At 41.0% G+C, this 18,231-nt stretch overlaps 1 protein-coding gene across 5 annotated transcripts in view; it reads left to right on the forward strand.

Annotated features, from left to right (window-relative positions):
• Positions 1-1,832: 1,832 nt before the first annotated feature.
• The window catches only part of dnajc13 (dnaJ homolog subfamily C member 13), a 45,364-nt gene continuing 28,965 nt past the window's right edge, over positions 1,833-18,231 (forward strand). For 4 of the 5 annotated variants that reach the window (XM_078162465.1, XM_078162463.1, XM_078162464.1 and 1 more), the window contains exons 1-10: positions 1,841-2,003; positions 5,012-5,092; positions 12,997-13,072; positions 14,308-14,457; positions 14,939-14,980; positions 15,067-15,267; positions 15,410-15,616; positions 17,335-17,430; positions 17,677-17,768; positions 18,039-18,205. In XM_078162465.1, coding sequence (XP_078018591.1) covers positions 5,025-5,092; positions 12,997-13,072; positions 14,308-14,457; positions 14,939-14,980; positions 15,067-15,267; positions 15,410-15,616; positions 17,335-17,430; positions 17,677-17,768; positions 18,039-18,205 — 1,099 coding nt within the window. In that variant the 5' untranslated portion in view covers positions 1,841-2,003; positions 5,012-5,024. Of the gene's footprint in view, positions 2,004-5,011; positions 5,093-12,996; positions 13,073-14,307; positions 14,458-14,938; positions 14,981-15,066; positions 15,268-15,409; positions 15,617-17,334; positions 17,431-17,676; positions 17,769-18,038; positions 18,206-18,231 lie in introns of all 5 variants that reach the window. The other variant, XM_033638678.2, reaches the window with a different exon arrangement.

An 18,231-nucleotide genomic window follows, 5' to 3' on the forward strand; every position in this document is an offset into this window, starting at 1 on the left:
GTGCTTTTATTTACATATTTACATTGCATTACACGGCTATTAGTATTCTATTATACATATCGCAGTTGATTAACTGATGGGACTCATCATGGCTGTTTCTCCATCAGTTAAACTTATGTGACTCCACATGACCCAAATAAAAACTTCATAGAGATTCTGTTGCACTTACTGCTTGTGATATGTCACAGAAGTCAAAAGGGCATCGCTATACATTTTGTTAAGGAGGTTTCTAAGAAAAAAAGAAGGAGCGCCTCTTCCCTCATGTCTCTCTAGCTATAATTAAATTAGACTAACAGGCAGCACATGGTTGGTCACCTAATCAGATGTCACAAAATGTGACCACTCGGTGCTGCCCCGCTCAAGTTCACTGTGCAACATCAGTCAGCCACACAAGCAAAGATGTTTCCTCTTTACCTTCAATCGCGGTGAGTCACTTATAATTTGAGACAGGAACTATGTTAAGACCATATTCTTAAGGGTTACAAGTCATAGTAGACTTGTAGTACTACATACTATAAGTCATTACTCTCTTCAGTTTTTTTAGAGTCTCATATATTGGTGCTGCTGTTCGACAGTGGTCAGTTAGACAATGGTGGTTTCTTTACATAGCTCTTGTTGCAGAACCAAAATTAGTGAGTGTCGATGTCATATCTGCAGCTGGTCTATGAGCGACTTTAGCAAAGGTGTTTGACTGTGGAAGAATGTGGGGCATTGCAAGAGCAAAAGTATGCAAAGAAAGCAATTGACTCAGAGCGTAAAATATAGCATAATAAACACTAAAGCAATGAGAGCATTACAATAAAACATTGTGGGCTTATACACACATAAGCAGCCGATAGATGCACTTCGAGTAAATCTTTGTAGGATACATCGGACAGAGACATACAAAAGTTTACATATATTGTCTTAAAGTTATTTGCATAGAGTTTTTTTTGCCAGGAGTTGAAGATCTCAGTTGCGTTCTAATTCAGTTTTAAGCCAACCATCTATATTTGACATATTGCTATAAATTGTGAACCTCAGGAAATGAATTCTGCAAAGGGGATTGTGTTTATGAGTGAATGACTTTGATAACTTTTAAATGGTTTTTGTAACTTTGATGTCACATATGTGTGTTCAGTATGTGCCTGTGTATGTGTGTATGTGTGGCCAGTTACTGTTCATACTGGTGTCAATCTTCATGTAGGCCCTTACTGGTGTAAACTGTTGTACTATCAACAGAGGCATTGCTGCAGTGGTGGAACAGTGTCCCTAGAGGGCACAATAATCTTTCTTTCTGCATCTTTTTACCAAGCAAGCAACTGATACTTAGGGAGCTGCAAAAGTCATAAAATAAAATAAAATAAAATTTTGAATTGCCCTTTAAGAATTTTTCTAATTTCCTATATGCTTAAAAAAAGGCAGAATGTGCACAGAGATGTAAATGTAGAAATGGAGAAATTTTCTATTCAGTTTCCATTTCAAAAGATTAGCTGACAAAGAACAAAATTTTAGCCATGTGACTGTAAAATGGACATATTGTCAAAATGAGTCTATACCTGACTCTTTGGTGCGCGGAAAATATATTCAGTGTTACCTTACTACTTCTGAAACTGTCGCTTTTGTTTCAATTGAGCACGAATGGAAACTAAAGATTCCATCATATAACAAAGTCAGCAAGAGCCCCGCTCAATAAACTGTTCCCAGGTCGGTTTCTGCTGTATGTATCAATGCATACACTGAGGGAAATTAAGAAAAACTGATCTCAGGTCGGCAGTTTATTAATTCCGCGTCCCGACAAACCAATCAGCTGACAGCCGCATGACAGGCAGGCCTCGCGCATGCGCAGTGGCACACTTTTGGTATGAGGAATATGGCAGCGTCCTGAGCCCTGTTGAGGGAAATACGGCGTAACTGAGCACCTTCAGCATCAGAGTGGGAAAACTGAGAAGCACCGGCCGCACTCAGAGGAGGGTGGGGGGCTGAGGGACGGCTACCATTAATACCCGTTAGCGTTTTTACAGGTAAATGCACCCGCTACCACCTGCCACTGTCTTCAAGCCATCTTCTCCATGTCTGCTTGATTGAACCCCGCTGCTAAGTGCTAGTTAGCTTCTAGCTGGAGGCTAACTACATTAGCCTGCCACAGCCCTTATTTTGCATTCGGCAAACAAACGCTGATAACAGAGGTGTCCGAACTATTTGATATTCTCGTTAGGAGGAGCAGCAGTGTCAACGTCGCTACAAAGGCGCTGTCGTGCTCGCTCCTAGCCAGACAGATAACCGTGTAGGCCCGCTGCAATGAAGCAGAGTTTGGCTAGGCGCTTGAGAGCCAGGTAACGTTAATGCTGCTTGTCATGGATTTACTTGACAGATCGGGACCCAGCGGACATCCCCAAATGGACTTAAGAATCGCCGTTAGCTATCTTAGCGCATTTCGTGCATCTTGTATCTTTGTATCTATTGTCACGTGTGAGAAAACTGCGAGTTTATTACATTTTGCACGCAAGTGGTTGATGAAATCATTACAAAGCCATAGAAGCTGAAGTAGAGTAAGTGTCCGTCCGTTAAGTTCCGTCTGGTGGTGAGATTGCTTCATATAATTGGCACATAAAGGGAAGACATTGCAACACGTCTTCTCTGCAGAAAAAGCTTCTGAGAGGAAAACCACTCAGCAGAAACTAGCATGGTTTTTGTGTTGTTTCTGGAAATGTCATATGAAAATCTGAATGTCCAGACGTCCCCTGTAGATGTCTTTGCTTATTGGCCAGTGCTCTGCTTTTATTGTACAGTCAGGTCAGGTATGGTCATTGCTTTATGTTCATAATAATTTTAACTAGAGATGTAAAAAAAAAAAAAGTGGTGAGGGTCATATAATGATGTAATGACAGATGACTGTTTGACCCTTGCACCCACACTGATGCTGAAGCAGTCTTTATATCCTTATATTGTAAGGGAAAAGGTGATCTAACTTTTAACAAAAACAGGATAGAAATAAGCTTAAGGCAAACAAATAGGCACAGCAAAAGAGCTGTTTACTTAGTATAACATGTTAATTGTTGTGACACTTACAGAATAGCCTGTTATTGTAGTCTAGTTGTCAGTAATACCCAGCTGACAGTCTGTTTTCAGTTGTTCAGATAGGTCCCATTTAGAGGTCTCCTACAGTCCTATTAGCGGTGCACCAGTGTTCACTATGGGCATATCGTGACAGCCACGGTCATGTCAGCAATGACCAAAAGCTGTGTTTGTTAAAGTTTCAGAAAAGTTGTGAGACCTGTCTGGGACAAGTTATCATGTAAATGTTGTGTGCTTTGCTTTGGGCCTTCCATTCATTTTTACGTCACTGTCTTCCTGTTTGCTCTTGTCCTTTTTTTTTTCTAAATTCTGTCAAGGATAGCCCATGAATAATTTTCTATTGATCTGCATACAGGCAGGAAGAGGTGGGAGGGGTGATCACATGACCCAATCCTGGAATCCGCCTTGGTCTTTTTTTACACTCATCACAGCGCTCTCAACCCAGTAATATAATAAAAAAAAAAACTGCACTGCCCTCTGCGGCAGCAAAGAGCACGCTGTGCACTGCTTGCTGCAAACATCTCCCATTGTGCATTCCATCAGCCCCCCGCTTTGGATTAGATTCATTATGCAGCTCCATGAATGCGTGCTTGAAAAAAAAAACTGTTGATGTAAAACTTGGCTCTTGACTGTTCCTTGCACCTTTGTTTCACCAGCACAGGCATCAATTATTGAGACGCCGACACTGGCTAATTTTAAAAGGTCCTTGTCCATTGTTGTGGCACCTGAAAGTAGCCTGTATTTCCATCCTGATCTCTCTGAACACCAGACAGCTGTCCCCTTGGTAAATGGCGGATTCCATCACTTGGGGCTATTTTGCTGTCCCCTGCTTCAGAAGCACGTTGGAATGGAGAGGAAGGAAAACTGGAGTCAGATTTTTCCAGGATCCTGGTAGAGTGCTGACACAGGTTCCTCTTGTCACAGTGCAGCCGCCAGCAAATTACTGCACTAAGGATAGGAGAGACAGTTATTCCCTCAGTTTGCTTTATTCTGTGCTAATGACTGCTTTGTCTTTGACGTCTTTATTTTTTAACACAGTCTGTCACAAAGCATGACAGATTGTGTCCGCCCCACTGATGCTTTATGGTTTGTCCTAGTTAGAAAAGGAATGTCTTTGAATTTAGTGACAAAAACATGGATGCTAGTTAATCTGTTGTCCGGGTTTGAAATCGTCTAGCTGCCTTTAAGTTAAATTACAAGGTTTTTTATTCAAATAATGCACTGGGCCGTAACACTGAGATGTGGCCTTATCCCTGTTTATCTAAAGCGATCAATAGGCCACAGTAGACTTTATTGACACATGCTCAGCTGGTGCACTGTTGTGTTGTTTTTTGTGCCTGTGATATCAAACTGGAATAAAAGACCTCTGCTTCCTCTCTGTTTTGCTGAGTAGGTTGTGGTTCCTTAAGTTTGACTCTTTTCAAAGTGAGCCCGCGAAAATGCACACATGACCGAGAGAATAAAGAAGTCAAAGAGGGGTTTATGATAGATTGTAAGTCATGTGCCGCCAGTTGCATTGATTCCACAGCTCATAGCTGAGCTAATGACGGTGAGGAATCAGTCAGTCACAGAGCCACGGACTTCTCTCTGACGTTGGATAATCGCTGTTTACTCAGTATTAGTTCTGTAGGCGAGGGAGTGTTTGGTGGGAGTCTCTCCCTTTAAACTGCCAAATGTTGAATGACTGTGTGAAGTGTGTGGCAGTATGTCGGAATGTGTGTTACATAAATTGATGTAGTAATGACTTGTGAAGGTGCAGGTGACTTCTTGAGCTATACATGGAGAGCGCTCTCTGCTGTGTAGCTGAAAATAAAAAAAAAAAAACTCTCTCTCAGTATTCCAATGAAGATCTTCCACCAATTATTTTTGAATAACTTCCTGTGTTGAAAATGTAGAAGGGTGTACTTTCATTTTGATCCTACTCATAACTCACAACTTTTGTTCTGTACTGCAGGTCCTGTGGAAAGATGAATGTCGTCAAAGAAAACAAAGACCTGGCCTGTTTCTACACCACCAAACACTCCTGGAGGGGAAAGTAAGACCCACAGCTTGTTTTTTAACCCCGCTGATAGGATTTCAGGGCTGGTGGCATCGTCTGCTCCACATCTTCTTTGTATTGGTTGACAGGGCGACTTTAACCTAAACTTCTCCCTTCATCACCTTGTAAATCCTGAAATCCTGACTCAGTGCTTCCATTGTGTCGACTTCCTTATCTTAGCCGGGGATACGAGGTCCGCAGACCACTGTCAGCAGTCACTGATCAGTGCTAATGATTTGTGTTTTGTTGAGCTGCACTGCCTTATGAAATGCAACCCCAAAGACACAGATACTGACAGTGAACACAGCACAGAACGACACAACGTATTGTATGGCTACAAAAACATGAAAAGTTGCTGCACCTAGTGGTATAGACATTCAGTCACATGATTTTTAGTATATAAATTAAACTGTTTGTGATAAAAACCTCATTACATCTTGAGTAAAGATCAGATAACATCCTTATCACAGTACAGTACAGATATTTTGGTACAGTAGCTACTGTTGTTGTCACAAGATACTATCAGTGTAAGATGTTCAACAGCATTTCAGGCTGTATCTTATCATAATGATTACACGGCTTTTGTATATGTTGTAATGTATCTATAACAGGTTTTAAACTGTGGGCTTAAAAAATTGATCTGAAGTTTGAGCAGTGAGCCAGTGGGATCACATTACCAATACCTGCTTTCTAAGTGTCTTTGTCCCATTAAGGCCCACCACTGACTCTTGTAACTCAAGCAGGGCTGCAGAGCATTAGCCATCATCAGAGTTTCATCCTGCTAATGCTTCCTGAAGTGTGCGTCTGAGACCAGCGTTGATGTATTTGTTGTGGACGGTGGAGGCCAGTGCCCGATTGAGAGCGACACAGTGGCACAGTTTAAAGGGACAGTTCGCCCCAAAATCAAAAATACATATTTTTCCTCTTATGTATAGTGCTATTTATCAAGATTGTTTTGGTGTCAGTTGCAGAGTCTGTATCTGTATCTGTATCGTCTGTAGAGATGTCTGCCTTCTCTTGAAAGTAATGGAACTAGATGGCACTTGGCTTGTGGTGCTCAAAGCACCAAAAAAAAAAAAAACCCTTGAAAAACTGAACAGCAATGTCGCTTTCTACAAATCATGACCTGGGTACTCAAGATAATCCACAGACCTTGTTTTGAGCCGTTTCATGTAGGAACTGTTTTCTGTCTACCAAACTACACCCGCCAATTATATCACCGCATCACAGCGCAGAAGGAAGTGTCCATCTACTGATACCACTGAGCTAGGTGATGTTACAGCTCAGCTGGGGTGGACGCTATTACTTTTTTTGCACCCTTCACAAGCACCGGCCTCTTGTCCATGAGTAGATGCACACTTCCTTCTGCATAGTGATTCAGTTGGCAGGTGTAGCTCAGTTTCAGGAAAAGAGACATTGCTGTTGAGTTTATCAGATGTATTTTTTAGCGCTCAGATGCTGAGTGCTATCTTGTTCCTTAATACTGGAGAGAAGGCAGACATCTCTACAGCCAATGTCTCTAAAACTCAGCAACTCACACCAAAACAAACTAGACAGATATGTTTTTGACTTTGGGGTGAACTGTTATTTTGAATCGCACTGATTGTTGATCTGAATGAGTCGACACATGTCAACACATCTGGGTCCTTGACCCGGGTTGAGCGTGGGTTGCACGCTGCCTGGCTTTGGTAAATATGCATCTCTATCAGGGATGGGAACTGAATTTATTGATATTACCCTTTAAAGGTCATTTAAAGACTCTCCCAAGAGAAAGAGAAAGAAAGATGAGAGAGTACAGGAGTGATTAGCCAACCATGAGAGAGCGAGTGTGCAGAAAGACATGAAAGTGAAAATATTTGGTGCTTGTTGAGTAATGCAGTTCTAGTGTTTATCAGTGAAGCATGACTGCCATTGCAGACATTAGTGCAGAAACACAGACAACTTGAGGTTAACTTTAGACAGCAGTCTCATGTGAATGGGTCAAATGGAATTTAGTAGATCTGCTTCAACCGCCTGTCCACTGTATGAAAAGAATACAACTCAAACAGAGCTTTGATAGGCTAACAGAAAGAGAAAGAGAGGCTTTCATGTTATGATATCCTCTTTCATCTTGCTTCATATCCAACTCAGATATGGTGGCCTACTTTTGATTTCAGTAGGTAGTAAAACAACCAAGTTTATCTTAAACATAAAAATATATTCAGATTGTATTGTGATGTAATATGAAGATATACTTGTTAGCCAAAGCAAGAAGTACCAGGTTTTGCGAGATGGTTTGATTTACCATGGCCTTAGATAAAGGAAACAGTTTTAGGTAGCCACAGGATCATGTCAGACTTACACAGTTACAGTGTCACAGATGAGATGAGCACAGCTCTTCATTTTGAATACAGAATGCATTCCCAAAAAGTAAACTTTAATAAGACTCATTTCTGATTAGCATGCCCCTTTTGGCAGTATATAAAAAGTCCTTCTGTCATGTGACTTGTGAGTATGTCAGACAGTATTCAGCATCACTTGATGTGCCAACTTCTCTAAGTTCTCTACTTTGTGTAAAGGACATTTCCCTCTGAATGCAGATATAAAAAAAACATCCAGTTTTATTTGAATTAAAATGTGTGAACAAAAATGAGGCTTCAACTCCTAGTTATAAGTTTGGCACAAATGATCAAACATATTTTTGTCAGATGTTTAATAATTGGACTGTATGGCAGATTGGTCGGCAGATGGGGAGAATATCTGTCATCTGTTCTGTAAGGAGTTGAAGGGAAAATTAAAAAGCCATTATGATGCGCGTTTGCTTTGTAGTTTCCTCAGTTTTTTGTCTGCTGTCCTTACACATGTTTAAAACAAGGATTTCTTTGTGTTTCAGACGTATGGTGACATAATTGAATTAGTGGAAATCACTAGATGTCTGAGAGGCTGAGTTACCCTCAGATCCTGCCCGAGACACACTTCTACAATAGTTACATTTACAATACATCTTAACTGTTGTAGTTTTGCTGTAGTGCAGCAGCATTTTCCCCCTCTCTGTGCCCATGATCATGTTTAATTTAAGTCTTGGGACTGTAGCTTGGAGAGAATATTAGATTTGTCTGTGTGCATGTGCTCTCCGAATGAAGGGCATTTTCATCGTGTTTTTTGACACAAATTGATTGTCTCAGATTTTTCTGTGTCATCCAAGGGTTTTCATGCGTAGCACACTTTTTCAGAGCATGAATATGCACATCACAATCTCCTTTAAATCTCTTTGAAGCCCTTCATATTTCTGTTGTTCCTCAACGATAAGGAAGCGACAGATGCTTCAGCTATAGCTGTTTTACATACCAGTACATAGGATGTGCTGTAACTATCATTTGTTCCTCGTATTATATATATATTTAAGTCTTTTCAGTTGTTCCCATCATTATACAATGAGTCTGCTCCTCACATTCAGCTGTCGTTCCACCATTATTTGCGTGTGTGAAATCTAGTGTTTGCTGAGTCTCGTACAGGGTATTATGTAGTGTTGTCCAAGCTTTTTATGTAGTCAAACAAATCTCCAGCTTGATCTTCTTTGCGAGAAATTGTGTTTAAAGAGGAGAGGCAGTTGTTAAGTGGGTTTAGTCAGATACAGGAAGTTGCTTAATGCGATACATTATGAAACCCGTGAAGTGGAAGGAAAAGCTCTGAAGACACTCTGTACAGTACAGTGTGACTGAATGGAGAGTAGCCTTTTACTTATCACAAACTATCTCTGTGGTGTGACCTGCACCTGTAAAGCTTGTTTATAGTGTGCTCTTATCTACTCATTAATCCTTTATGGAGAGTTAAAGGGCTACACCACTGTTGTGAACTGTTCAGTGCAAATTATCTGTTCAGGGTCTCTGTAGGTTCTTAAAAAGTCTTAAATTCAGTTTAATAAATAGACATACATTTGGAATTGTAAGGTTTTAATTGCCACAAACATTTATCCATCTTTTTAATTTCTTTTTGTCAAAATGAGTCAAGCTCTTCTGCCTTTAAGTCCACATTTCAGGTGCTACAAATCCTTAAACTAACCACTGGACCTATCTTTTTATATTTATACCTGCACTTACCTGTAAAATGTTGATTAACCTAATTCATTCTAATAGTATTGTCAGGATACTGGAATTTCTAACTGTGATACACTACCTTTGAGAAATATCAATATTAATATAATAATACTATGGGGAAATTTGACATTGAGGGCATACAAGTTAGAATTGTTATTAAAGATAAATATAACAGAGCTATAACACGACAATCACGACTTTTCTTGGTTAGTAGCAGAAGACAGCAGAATCGCTGTAGTAAACATTAACAGTAAGAGAGAGCGAGAAAGCACTGCTGGTATCAGTGTGTCAATATTGCGGAAAATAAGTACTATATGTATAAATAAATTGAAATTTTTGACAACAATACACGCCATATTCCTTAGTAAAACCTACCTCTGCAGAGAACCACATCTATACAACTTACCTTTATACATACCTGCAATAACTGATTAAGAAAAAGATGATATGTCCAAAAATCTGTCTTAAGTTTGGTGAAAAATTGTCTTGAAAAAGTCATCAAGCATCGAAGTGAAGTGTCTGATACCTGTAGACCCTCATTACATCCATACTGACCACTTTTTAAGGCACACTGTACCAGAGTAGTCTCTTTAAGTCTCTGCTTAGTAGATTTTCATATCTTTGTATGAATGGAAATCTGAGCCACAGCTGTAGGAGTTGTAAAATGGTAAAGCAGTAATGTCAAGTGTACGTGATTTGTTCCAGACAAAACATGCAAAAACACTGGTAAGGTTATTTAGATTCTTAGAGTCTTTACATATTATTACAGTTTACTGGCATTGTCATAGTCTATCTGGTTATCTTTTAAAGAAATTTTCCTCATGGTCATCTTTTTGCAAGCTTTTATTATGTTCACAGTCAAAGTCTGCACCTTAGAAATATTTTGATTGGAAAAAAGGTAAATAGGTTATTATCTGCTCAAACTGAACAGATAACAATTGTGTCTGTCTTCTTCTTTTATAACACAAACCTGTTCACAACTATGTCAAATTTCACAATAATCTAGAATACAGAAAAAAAGATGGTCACAAAGAAAGAGACGTACAGAAAAAGATGCATTGTTAGTCTTACAAACACACACACACACACAGTAGCCAGGGAGGTTTGAATATTGCCTTTGTACTAGAATAGAATTAAGGGAGAAAAAAATTAGCCCACAGAGAATGAATAATTAACTAAGTCTGTGCTGACACCCGGTTAAGCCAGCCACTTAGCACCAAGGTCAAGACATGGAGAGAGACAGCACCCTGAGATCAGAATAGAGACATGGTGTCAGACTCTGTGGCCAAAGACAAATGACACCAAAAATAATGAAAAGGAAACCTCAGTGTGAGAATAGATGGTTAGAACAGAATGAGGTGTACAGGTTTCTAATGAGGAAGGTAGACAAAAAGTATGCGACACTGTATCATTTTGAAAAGGGAAGGAGTGACTGTGGGATGGACCTCATATTCCACTCGCCTCAGGCCACTGCCTGATCTGTCTGTTTATGTTAGTCATGCACTCCGTATACAAGTCCAAAAGCATTATGCGGAAGTATCCTCTCAATTTGACTTCCTTTGACTCTGATTTTTTTACGGGACTAGCTGGTAACTTCACTGGACCTCTTAATGTTGTCCAGGCTTAATGAGGATGTGCAGAAAAGAAAGAAGCGAAGTCAGCATGTTCTGGTTGCACTGCAAGGTATTACTGCTGTGGAGGTGCTAAAAGAACATGCCGTACATAGATGAACACACTGTACATGTACACCAGATGCAATAAAGCACTGCTACTACTACTTTCTGTATTTACAAGTAAACAGACTTCTTATGTAAACTTCTAAAAACCTCACTAAACCTTGGTTTATCATAACCAAATACCTCAAGTGACCCATTTTGAAATCAAACAGCAGACAGAATGTTATGAATTGGGCAAAAATACCAACTCAAACTCTTGGCAAACCACACAGTGAGCCTGCCTACTCACTCACTTACTCACTCACTCACTCACTCACTCACTCACTCAGACACACACACACGCAGAAAGATTGGCAAAATCGAATTTCACAATTCCTTCCTACTAGTGAGAAAGCCCCACACTCGTAACGGTTCTCATGAAAGTCAAAGTCAAAGAGTGAGTCATTAACAAACTGCTAACGCTAAAGTTGTGACCTCTCATTTTAAAGTCACTGAGTGGCCTGATGTGATAATTGCATACAAAAAATAGTATTAAGGTTGCGTCTAATAGGTCAGTATTGAGAAATCACAGTTGCATTGCTTCAGACTGGTATTACATGTCTATACTGAGAATTACACATCAGAGTTCCAGTCTGTTGGATTTAGGGTAATATTTATTTGCAGAAATTGGATTTTCGTAACTATGTTTTCAATAGTTTATAACCACCTGAAACTAAGAATCGTTGTGTTTTTGTGATCTCAGAATGAGCCATATGTATGTACATACAGAGCGGGTCCTCTTCCATTGAGTCGTCTATATCATATTGCTTCTACAGTAGCCCAGAACAGACAAACCAAACACTGACTGTAGATAGGGCCATTTGTGTTTTTTCCCCGGCCACCGTTGTTCTCCTACATGCTTGACTCACAAAAGAAGTTTCAGTTGGTTTCAATCTGCAACCTCACCACTAGATGCCACTAAATCCCACACACTAGACCTTTAATGGAGACTGGTATTGAGAACTGTTACTAAATTGGTACAGGTTTCTGACAGGCCAGTACTGAAATATTGATAAGCTGCTATCAGTATTTATGTAACATTGATTTATTGCAACAAAGCTGTTATTGTCAAAGTCCTAACTGTCCCCTAATGATGACAAAGCTACCAGCATCAGATTATGTTTGACGCTGTGTTATTATGCATTTACATTCTGTACTCTCCAGTCATGACTGACAAGATAATACGTTCAAAAGTGTGGGCTGATTTCGAATGTTGTTTTATTAGTTATTTTCCATGTTATCTATTTCTTATAGCTCCTGAGAAGCTCAAGGACTACAGGTCTTTGGGAATTTGTAATATTGTTTAAGTTTTGCTCCTGGTAGTGAAGCAGTGATGGCACATTGCCACCAGACATTGGTAGCAATCGCTTCTCCCTAATTATATATATGCAGAAACCTCAGAAAACAATTTGATTTATTTCTGCAAAAAATAATAAGGAATTAACTGTTAGATATTTTTTACATATCATCATGTCATGTCTCTATTTTTTGCATCAAACTATGGAGCACAGTATATATGAGTATCTATTGGCATCAACAAAATCCAAACAATACCCATCCCTACATGTTCATGACTTTCAATGCAACTAACTGTCTGGCTATAACAGCTTTAAAAGTGGCAGTTAATAATCTTTTCTCATCGTCTTTTCACCCTGTCTGTACCTTAGCTCAAACATTACCTCATAAAATGTCTGGAAACTGACATAATAAACCTGTGGATGATATCATTGGTTTTCTGAGCCCCAGTGATGTCACCTGTCCTTGACTCATCATTAGCGTACAGAGGGCTACAAGTGGCCCTTTCGTCTCACACCATCCTGCAGATATAGTGGGGTTGTGTTGACGTAATGAGAGATATTTGCCGCATGGGAAGTCTTGTAATCACAAGTTAATAGAGTGTTGTTCAGAGTAATCAGGGCTTACTGGATCTGTTAGCTTTGCTTCAGCTAACCCCCCCCCCCCCCCCCCCCCAATGTTTGAAAGACCGCCACACATTCAGGCACTTTCCCACATTCACTGCTAATGTTATGTGACTGCCCGTGCTGTTGTGGGTGTTGCAGTTGGCGATGGGTAGGCTGTGTTTTTGACTCACTGCATCTCTGTGTTCCAGGTACAAGCGAGTCTTCTCAGTGGGGACGCATGGCATTACCACTTACAACCCTACCACACTAGAAGTAACAAATCAGGTCAGTGTGTGTGCAGCCTGTCGCACAGGAACTCCAGTGTCATTCAGGAGCTGCTTCTTTGCTGTGGCTATCAGTTCTTCACAGGCGCTTGTGGGATGTGCTGCTCTTGGATCCATGTGACTATTGAAAATCCATTTGCTCTCTGGCTAAAAGCTGAAAGGCAGTATTTTTAACGTCTTGTGCTGAGCCTTTGAATACACTAAGCTTTAATGCAGCAGCATGTCTTTACACTGATAAGAACATGAAACATGTAATAATCAATACCCATTAGACATGAAACTTCACTCATAACCCCCTCACTCAAGAAAATGACTGAACATGAAATAGCATCATGGTTGTTTTAAAGGAATAACTTGAAGCTGGGGTAGGCAGAAATCTGGAAAAAGCAGAAAAAAATGGGGCAGAATTTAAAAATGCACTCTCGTCCTGCAGCTCTCCACTCTTTGTCCTAACCCCATTCCATGGGATGACCACATGCATATGCCCACACTTCATAGTTACTGAGTGTTTTCCATACATTGATTATTTATTTAATCTCATGATGTTGTAGAGCTGTGTGTGCACTCCATGCTCTGCTTGCTCTCTCTGTTTATCAGAGCACAAATGAGACAAGAATTAGCTTGCTAGCCATACCCCCAGCCTTCACCTCGCTCCTTGCTGTTGTGGACTGCTTCATTGGGAGGAGAGCGAGCAGCAGCTCAGACATGGACCTTTGGTTGGTTGCTGTAGCAGCTCAGATTTTGCCAGCACAAACCCCCTAGTGCCAGTTGTCACAGCAGGCGGGTGGCCACCGACAGTGCTGGGTCTAATCTCTGTAATGGCAGCAACAGAAAGTTAGCTAATCAGGTAGGGATTCGGGGCTGTCCGTTCCCCAGACCTGGGGTTTGTGCTGGCTCGAACCAGGTTGCTGCAGCCGTTGACTGGAGGTCTATCTCTGGAGCTGCGGCCCGCTCTCCTCCCAACAAGGTGGTCTGTGGCGGCGGGGAGTGAGGCGAAGGACACATTGTGATTCGAGGGTCTAGCTAACAATAGCTACATAAACGTGAACTTGAAGCTGCAGCCGTGAGCTTTTGTCTGTGGTTAGCAGAAGGCTAAACTATTAGCAACATTTTCTCTTCATCTCTGAAATAATAAATGCTAAAAAGGTACCATAATGTCTTTTTCCATGTTCAGACTGCTTGTGTGTGATTTTAACAATGTGTTTATCTCTGTGTTGTTGCTGTCTGTGGTACCAGTGGCCTTATGGAGACATCTGTGGTATCGGTCCGGTAGGAAAAGGTCAGGGAACAGAGTTCAACCTCACATTCCGCAAAGGCAGCGGCAAGAAGTCTGAAACGCTCAAGTTCTCAACAGAGCATCGGACGGAGCTGCTCACAGAAGCACTGGTGAGGACAAACACTTCACTGCCATCGCTCACGATGACTAAACAGACCTCATGCACATATTTTTTAAAAGGGTCTCAGAAGTGATGTTTGATGTGGCTGATCCACGTTTTTCTAGTTGCGTCACAGCTGCACATTTTGCTGTGTTGTCTAAAAACTTATCAGCACAGTCGCTTAACGTATGATGCACTGTTTGGGATTGCAATGCTTGCAAATCACAGGCCCTTTTGACTTACTGTAGGTGTTTATCACAAACATGAATCAGCAGATAGTTTGTTGCTGTGTTGAAATAAAGTCATTATGCTGAGGTGTTTTGAAACAGCAAGAAGAAGGAGGAGGATGGGTATTTCCCCATAGAACTAATTAAATGTATTTGTAATTCTGCAGTGAAGACAGCACTTCATAAGTGTTAGACAGAGATGATTTAACAGCTAGTTGGCACTTAAATATAACACCTTTTATTTCTTTATATTCCTTTTAACAGAGATTCAGAACAGAGTTTTCAGAGGGGAAAATAACTGGCAGGGTAAGTACTGCGATCGTAAAAGAAAACTTATCTACTGGAGTTTGTGTTTGTCACTGTGATGACACTAAAATGAATGCCCCTTACAGCGTTACAACTGCTACAAGCACCACTGGAGTGACACACGGAAGCCAGTGAGTTTAGAGGTGACGCCGGGCGGCATCGACCAGATCGACCCGCACACCAACCGGGTGGTTTGTTCCTACGACTATCGTAACGTAGAGGGCTTTGTCGAGGTCTCTGATTACCAGGGAGGATTCTGCATCCTTTATGGCGGCTTCAGCAGGCTGGTATGCAGTCATAGAGTGTATGTGTGTGTCTGTATGTGTGTGTTTATGTTTTTGTGTTTACTTCTGTTTGTATGCTTTGGTGCATGTGTTATATGTTGTCTTAACATTTCCTTTCCCTCTCCCCATCACTTCTATCTCTCAGCATCTGTTTGCCTCGGAGCACCGGGATGACATCATTCGCAGTGCCATAGAGCATGCTGGGAACTTCATCGGTATCACGCTACGGCTGAGGAAGGAGGCGTTGACCTTCGAGGGTTTTGTGACGGACAGGTTGGGGAAGTACAGCTCAGACGAGAGCATCACCTCACTGGCTGAGTTCGTGGTGCAGAAGATCACCCCTCGACACCCGGTTAGAACGCTGCTGCTTCTCATTGTTCCTCTTAGTGCTGTATGGGAGGGGTTCTCACAGTGAGGTCCAGGGACCCACCAGAGTACTAGATTGCTGCTAACAGGGGTCTACTTGAAAAATGTGCAGCAGTTTGATTTTCTTGTTTGACATGAGACCCCAATATTCGCATGGGACGAGTATTACCAGGGGATGTGATTTAGAAATAACCCTCCCATGTCTGTGTTTATGTGGTGTAATTGCACAGGATAAGCAAAGTCGGTGTTTACTTGAATTTACAGTCATTCTTTCCTGGATATGATGTCATGGCTCTTTACAGACAGAAAAATGTTCTTTACCTCATGCTGCCATGCAAGTCATCCATGTCAAGATTTTGCTCTTCTGATGGATTTGTGTTTGCTCTTTCTGCTAATGGGTCACCATGCTGTGTAGCGAGAAGAGCATCCTGAACCCAAACTGCTGTCAGAATTTTCATTTATAATTGCACACAACACAGCCTCCATAATTCTCTACCGGGAAAGATGCCGAAAGAAGCAGCGGAGATAACAAAGAAGCTAAAAATGACCCCAGTTCACTGAGTCCCATTGGCATGGGACGAATGTTATCACATGACCTCTGTATTTGGCAAAATATGGTCGGTAATTTGCAGTGGAATTTTGATTTGACAAATTATGGACATGGCAGATTCGCAAGGGATTAAGATCACAGATAACCTTCACAGTTATTAAAAATGATGAGAGGTTCCTTGTCCTGTGCGGATATGGCTTATATTCCTATCTTAATCCCCTGCAAATCTGCCATGTCCGGAATTTGTCAAGTAAAAATTCTCCCATAAATTACATACCATAGTTTGCCAAACACGAGGTCGAGGTCATGTGACAATATTAGTCCTGTGTGAATTTGCAGCTCTGTGATTTAGGGTTGTATATAGGTTGTTCATTTTCTCCACGCCTTTTTTTGCCTCTTTCCAGGTGGGAATTACAGAGGCTGCCCTGGCAGTTATAAATGAACACTTTGACAGCACTTTGGGTGCAGGAAGCTCATTTTGCTACACAGCATGGAGACTCGTTTGTAGAAAAAGCAAGCTCAAATCCATCAGAAGAGAGAAATCTCAGAAGATGATGAGGTGGTGACAAAATCAGTTCTGTTTAAAGGTGGATTAAATATTAAAGGCGGTTAACACTGTACATCACTGCTAGTGGTGCTGTGCCGTGATAATATCAGTAAATTCAAGTCAAACTCAGACTTCATTCATCCCATTGGAATTTGCCACATGAAGCATGAAAAGGGCTCAAGACAACTTAAGATTTTATTGAATGTTATCAGCACAGTGGATCCTTAAAAACAATCAATATTGTAAAACTGTTTAACTTAAAAGTATTAAATGTGTTAAATGCAGTTATAGAGAAGCTTTGAGCTTTGCACCATACTCTGGTTTTCAATGCTCTGTGATTCCGCGTCTTGCATAATGATGCAGAAGCAAATCAGTCATGCAATGCTTTACTTCTAATGTAGTATGCATGTATCTTATGGTTATCAATTGATGCTTTATGAAGCGCAATACTTTGATGAATGAGATAGTAAATACTGACTCATTACATTTGCAATCATCTGTTTCAGTTTCTACTTCTGCTCTCAAGCTGTATGTATTAGTTCTCTCTTTTAGAACGATATGTTTAATCTGTTTCTTAGGATTATGCCTTACCTTTGTCTTCCCTCAGGAGCCTGTTAAGCGTATACTGGCCCTAACAGAGACATGTCTAGTGGAGAGAGACCCGGCTTCATACAACATAGTCACCATCAAACCCTTTGGAGAGGTGAGCTCTCAGAAATTACAGTGACATCAAGTTATAAAAAATTCAGGCTGACACGTTTACACTCAAAACCATTTTGTTCTGTGTAGCCGTACTCCTGTAAAGATAAGTGTTAATGGAACTGCCTATCTTTGTGTCATTATGTATGAACTGCATCACTGCGAGTTAACAGCTTGGATGAAAGCACTTGACTCTGTGTGATATGAGTAAACTCTCCCCTCCTCCTCTCTCTGCCTCGTCTCCCTTCAGGTATTTGCTCTCATCTGTGATGTGGACAACCCTCAGGTGTTTACAGTTGAATTCATCAGAGGTCAGATCAGAAAGTTTTCCTCCACAGAAAGGTACACACGTAACACATACACCTGTCATTATGTACGTAGTGACACAGCAAGCTTTGTTGGTTTAATAAATGTTGGGACTTTTTTTATTTTCTCTTATTTGCCTTTTTTTGTACTGTTGACCTAATTTACAAGATGAGTAATTCGCTTGTGTGCATGTGTCTGCTGTATAGCCTTAGCTCCCTCCTGTTACTGTGTGCTCACTGTTTGCCCTCCATAACACAGATCATTCATAATGAATTTAGCTGAGTCTGTTTGTGTGTGCGTCTGTAGGGACTCTCTGTTAGCCAGCCTGCTCGATGGAGTCCGTGCATCAGGCAACAGGGACGTGTGCGTCAAGATGGCCCCCACGCAGCGAGGGCAAAGATGGGGCCTGCTGAGCATGCCTGTGGATGAGGAGGTGGAGAGTTTGCATCTTAAATTCCTGGCAGCACCTCCGAGTAAGTCCATGCTCTTCATCTCATGA

Source organism: Epinephelus lanceolatus, chromosome 20, assembly GCF_041903045.1.
Source record: "Epinephelus lanceolatus isolate andai-2023 chromosome 20, ASM4190304v1, whole genome shotgun sequence".
NCBI classification, from domain to species: Eukaryota; Metazoa; Chordata; class Actinopteri; order Perciformes; family Serranidae; genus Epinephelus; species Epinephelus lanceolatus.